Raw genomic sequence first — 6000 nt, forward strand, 5'->3', positions numbered from 1 at the left:
CCTGGCCAGCGGAATAAATGGCTGGGTGAGAGAGTTGGCTGTACTTGACAAAATTAAATGAACATCAATTTCATAAAACATCCCGTCCATTATGGATTAGAATGAAAGGAAATGTCACATTTTCCAAAAGAAGAGTGGCAGAATGTTTTTTTTTTAATTATTATTTTTTTTTTTAAATAAAGAGGCTCTGGAGCAGTCACCCATCCTGTCACGCACTTCATCAGGACATTAAATGGCACGAACATAGCAAGAGCCAACATTAACACTTACACCCATAAACCTGGGACCTTACATAAACTTGTAGAAAGCGTAGCTCTAAACAGTTCTTTCTGTCCTTACTCATTTTAAACGTCTTCCCGGACAGATTTTAATAACAAAGAAGTCTTTTACATCCTACACTCTCGCAGTTTAACCGCTCAGGCCATTTTTTCTTACATGTATTCTCTAATTACATGCATTGGGCTGCACACACCATGTCTCTTGAATCAAAAGTTAATCCAAATATGAAAATTCTTGCATCTTTACTTTGTCCCAAACCTGTATGCCAACATTGACTATCATTGCAGTAAAAACATTGAGACATTGTTCAAAATATCATCTTTTGTGCGTCACAGAAGAAAGAAACGCATATAGGTTTGGATTTGCTTAACTATGAACCATATAAACTGATCATCTTGCATTTCATTTTTATGAAACATTTATCAATACAAAACAGTTTCTGAGGCATAATGGGACAGATTGCCATTTGCTGCCAGCAGATTAAGATATAACTGTTCGATAGTGTTAAAATACAGGTGCTTTCCCCCTAATCCCTTCAGGGTGAAGCTGAGGAGCTCAGGGATGGAGCTAAGCCTTTCCTCTCTTCCACTTTCCCATGGATTACCGCGACTGTGTTTCTCTGGAAACAGACTTCTATTAGTTCCATTACTGTGAGCTTAATCGGGCCGTTCATCAGAGCTAGCCGCTCCTTAACCTCCCGTAGTGCAGAGTTTCACTTAAAGTGCAAGTAGATGGCTTGAGTACAGAGACTGGTCAAATTCAAATTTGTATGTTCCTATATACAATTAAAAAAAAGTCAAAAGTTGTCATATTGAGAGCAGTAGCTCTGAGGTAAAAGCATTACCACCCCTCCTGAGCCTGGCCTGTCAAACCCGCAAGTCCTGTATGAGAATGTTCTCTAGTCTCCGCTGGCACGTGAGCCCACAGTTTTATGTAGTCAGCAGGTGGCATCATTAGCCAAAGAATAAAAATGAAAAGTATTACCCCTGGGCCAAGCAATGATATCATTGCAAACTCGCTGGCATCTGTAAAGCACTGAATGGGGGGTACAGAGGTGCAAATTTAATGTGTCTTTCTGTTGGCTTTGTTATATTCATATGAGGAAGGCTGTGCGAATGCAAAGAGCTGACACAAAACCAATCACGAACGAAAACACAGAAAAGGTATGATTTGAGCTTCGATTTCAGTCTGCTCAGCTTTAGTGGAGTATCTGTTGCGAATATACACACTTGTGGGGTGGTTAAGACAAAGCCTTGTAAAACAAGGTTCAAGAGGATTGACCGTGCCGCTGGGGTGATGTGGGATTGTAGTGCACACAAGCACTCCAGAAAAGACTGCACATTAAGCTGTCTCAAGTGTGCCGAGGGCAAGAAAAACACTTCAGTGTTTTAGACTCAATTGAATAGTGACACATCCCTCAATAAGCATGATAAATATAGGAACGAAGCACATCTAAAAGCTTAATGGCATTTCAAACCGAAACAAGCCACATAGTACACGCACCTTTCAGTTTGCAGGAGCAAACTCAAAACTCTAAGGCATGTTTTACAGATGCGTCACCATTTACAAATACAGTACAAAGGATCCCGCTCACCTCCAGATGCACTTCTGCCACCATTTTCCCCATCAAAATCTTTCAATCCTCCTGAAAATGCTTAACTAGTCTGCCTCTGCCAACAAGTTTGATCCTATTAAGAAAATTATATTACGTAGTATCTGAAATCGCAAATCTTGTAGAAAAACAGTGGGGCTGAAAACTTGTGTGTGCCAGTTCCCTACAGTGTCTGACTGATTATTTGCAGATGGGCAGTGGTTGGGGCTCTCAGCCGGAGCAGATCTCCCCTGGCATGCCATGCATATGATTAAATCTATGAATGCCTCCCAATTTACATCTCTGCGGATTTAAGAGCGCATATCAGCCATGGTGTCAGCAAGTGTCTTCATTTGGGCTCAAGTTAAATTGGGAGACATGTAGGCGGTTGTCCTGTCACATGCAGTGAATGAATGATGTTCCAGAGTTTAAGGTTTAGGGGGGACGGTTACGTTTGAAATGTTTGACTTCCAGCAGCCCCCCCGCCCCCCGTGTCCATATGCATTGGCTAAGCAAGGCAACCCCTTATATTTACTGATGGGTTAAATCCCTGTGGATCTTAAGTGTGGATTGTTATACTTGCAGCAGTTGTTCAAAGCTTAATCAATGTCTGTCTGTGAGATCAATTAAAAGCGGCTTAGGGCAAGAGGGGGGTCAGTGCATTTGAAAAGGGTAAAGAAAAGCTCAACTCATCAAATGGCCACCAGACAGCGCCGCACTGTGAGGGTCTGTTCTACAGTCAGTACTTTGAGAATGAATTGCCCATATTCTTTGAGATAATTCATATGTAGGCAACACAGCTCTACAAAACATGACGTGCAAATGTCAACTAACCAACTCATCACAATCAAAATGAGATTTGACATAATATATATATATATATATATATATATATATATTAAGGCTTTAGTAAAGAGTGTGGATTATTCATAAACTTCCAGGGTGACGACTTTTTTTTCTTTCTTTTTTTTTTTAATGGCAGCAATTTTTGAGTTCCGAAAGCAATTATTTTTGCGTTCCGAAATCAATTATTTTTTTGGCGTCGCTAACACATCCAACCGTCTCTAGAATATTAAACACTTTCAAAGCAAAACATTAAAGATTAAATGATAAATGTGTGAATTTATAATAAAATGATAGCCTACAGATACGTTTAGTAGAACTGGACGAAACATCTGAAGAAGAAAGTATAACGCACTCTTTTCAGCTAGCTGATCTATTGATTTTTTTAAACCGGCTCTCAATTGTTCATGTCATGTTCTCTACCAACCTAAAATGTGCGTTTTAAAGCTCTTAAACGGAGTTCTGGGCGCCGTTATTTTTTAAAAATTTAAAGGAGTAACGTTAGGCTGGTTAAACATGACGCCGATGAAAAAAAAAAAGATACGCTTTTTTCACGTTTGGACCTTTAAAACGTCATCTTTATGCATCAAATGGAGACACCATATAGAGCTTTCTCTGACAGGAACTGATGCTGAAACACAATCCCAATCCTAAATTCTCATCTTGAAGGTTCAACAGCCCATTGTCTTTTTAAAATTCAGACAGTAGGCTAAACGTCCTAAAACTGCTTTCTTGGGTTCACTTCAACATGGCAAAATATACAACAAACAAATAGGCTAACGTTATAACTTACATGGGCGAGTAACGTTAACAGGTTATTTACTCAATCTATGATAATTCAAAAATAAAAGCGTCTTATTTTTTAACGTTTTGCCAACATACGTGTGACTAAAGCTAAGAGAAGTTGCGGTGCCCAGTGTTAGTATTAACCGTAATGTTGTACGTTCAAACGTGAAATTAAATGATCCATGAACATCTCTCACCGAACCTCGTTCTACAAAAATTACCATGGTAACGATACATGTTCGCCAAATAGTTAAAACTAGTTATTTTTACAATTGTAAAACTATGGCAACTTGCCACCGCTTCCATCAAAAAGTTAAATTGACAAAAAGATTCAGAAAGCGTGCTACGGTTACCATGGTATTTTTTTTTTTTTTGTGACGAAGCAGCGTAACACCAGGTGGGACTGTCCCTGTCACGCGCTTACCGAAAGTCTATCCATGTAGAAGCGTCACCTAAATGACTAATGTGAATTAATAAGCTGAAGCTTCTATCAAATCCACACGCACACATGTCACTCACCTCTTTTGTTTCTTCTCCAGCGGTGAGACTGCTGCGTCTGACAGTGGCTGTAGTCCACACAGTTCAACACGATCAGCGCAAATGAGAACAGGCGAAACTGCATCTGGGCGGCTGTATGATTGTCCCGACTCAAGGTAGAAAGCGTCAAAGCTACTCGCCGCGAGCCTTCAAGGTCCGTATATGAGGTTTCAATATGTATATTTTCCCACAGAGGAGCAGGGAGTTGAGGAGTCCGGACTCGGTTGTGTCACACATAGAGAAAACACCATTTCTCACCACCGGTTAATGTCATTTTAGAGAGCGAAACGTGCTTTTTACACTAAACAAAAAAGTGTCTCGTTAATGTCTGTGGAGAAAGAAAAAGCTTTTAACTTGAGCTTCTTTGACTAAAAAATACACCTTGATGGTTCAATGTGTTTGCGAGTGAACTATTTCATTCAAAATAACTGAAGGAATTAGCGAATCTCCAAAAGCGCACGAGACGAGATGGGTGCCCTCAAAAGTAGATGCACAGAGCGAAAGAAATATACCTGCGCGAGTCCAGTCCAAAAAAAGAGAAACTTTGCCTATACATCAAGTTCCTTCCGACTGCCAAAGTGGACTTGGAACATCCAGCATCCCTCTCGCAGGAAAAGTTTAGTCCTTTCGTCCCCTAGACAGAGTGAGAAAACACATGGATGCAATAGTCTGCAAAAGCTCTAGAATAAACCCTTGAGGTGCATGAGGATGTGTGTGTAACTGTGGCATATGCTGCAGTGCTCGGCTGGTGATGGAGTATCACTCTACTGGTGCTGATGCTATATAGGCGCTGCTGTCACGTGGAGACTCCCAAGATCTTGTGGGGTTTTTCGGAGCACTTTCAGAAGCCCCTCGGCCAGAGAGAGGGCTGTTCTCCCCCTCCTTGTTTAAGTTTTAGAAGATGACAAATGGAATTTCTCCTACTGTATCTATACAACACAGACGAGCTTCCCCAGGGTCCTAGTGCATTGGCTTGAATTAAAAGTAGTGTGCATTTTAAAGTTTACTCATTCATTTTTATTGAATTTTTTCTCTAATCATAAACCTGACACATATAGAAACATATACAAAAACAGTAACTTAACATAAAATACAACTTAATAATAATACTGCATATACAGTACCCTGAGCTGCAATCTCAAGTTTATTTTTACATCCTTCTGGCAAAACAAACAAACAAAAATTAAAACTGTTTGGTTTTGCTGGTCTTTACTGGTCTCTGTGAGCAATTTTCAGGTGATAAGACCAGTTTGGTGACCCAGTAAACCAGCTGAACTTTAGTTTGGCCAGAGTGAGAGACCAGTTTAAACCTGCTAAGACCAGCAAACCTATTTAAGATGGTTAATTTTTTTATTTATTTTTTTTCAGCCAGGATGAAATCAGAAAACTAAAAACAATACATTATGAGAAGGAAAAATATTTGTACTCATATTATCCCTGTTATAATGATGTAAATGTCTCAGTTTGATGTTTGGAAACTGTAAACACTATTACAATTTTAATATTTTTTATATATTAGCATTAATACAACTTAATCTATTCAGGTCGATTATAACAGCTTTCATTTAAGATATTAAAATGAGTTTAAACAAGTTTTTAAACTATTTAAAAGAATGAGTACTGCTGAGGTAATTTTCCTTGAGAAGCTTCTTTGCCAAAATGGACTAATTGCTTTGAAATGCAAGAAATGTTTTACCCAGCTTGACCACTAGGTGTGGCACTTAATCTTTTATTTTTATATCATTTTTTTTTTTTTTTTTTTTTTCATGTTCTTTGACTTCATCTTAAAATGTATTTCCCCCTTCTATCAGTTTGGCTCAGATTAGCTAGAACTCTTCCAGGTTAGGTCAAGGTGTGCAGCACCTGATTCAGGTACCAATAGACTTACGTATAACAGACAGGTGTTATGCAAGGCAGCACTTTAAACAGTCCGCACAGAATCACTGTTCCCTCCTCAGGAAAAA

General features: G+C 39.1%; 1 protein-coding gene across 1 annotated transcript in view; it reads right to left on the reverse strand.

The window, feature by feature from the left end:
* Positions 1 to 4939, reverse strand: part of rspo2 (R-spondin 2) — a 61354-nt gene extending 56415 nt beyond the window's left edge. Inside the window, exon 1 of the mRNA XM_084385414.1 lies at positions 4019 to 4939. Coding sequence (XP_084241540.1) covers positions 4019 to 4121 — 103 coding nt within the window. The 5' untranslated portion in view covers positions 4122 to 4939. The remainder of the gene's footprint in view (positions 1 to 4018) is intronic.
* Between the last annotated feature and the right edge of the window lie 1061 nt (positions 4940 to 6000).

This window comes from Rutilus rutilus, assembly GCF_951802725.1.
Source record: "Rutilus rutilus genome assembly, chromosome: 17".
In the NCBI taxonomy this organism is placed as follows: Eukaryota; Metazoa; Chordata; class Actinopteri; order Cypriniformes; family Leuciscidae; genus Rutilus; species Rutilus rutilus.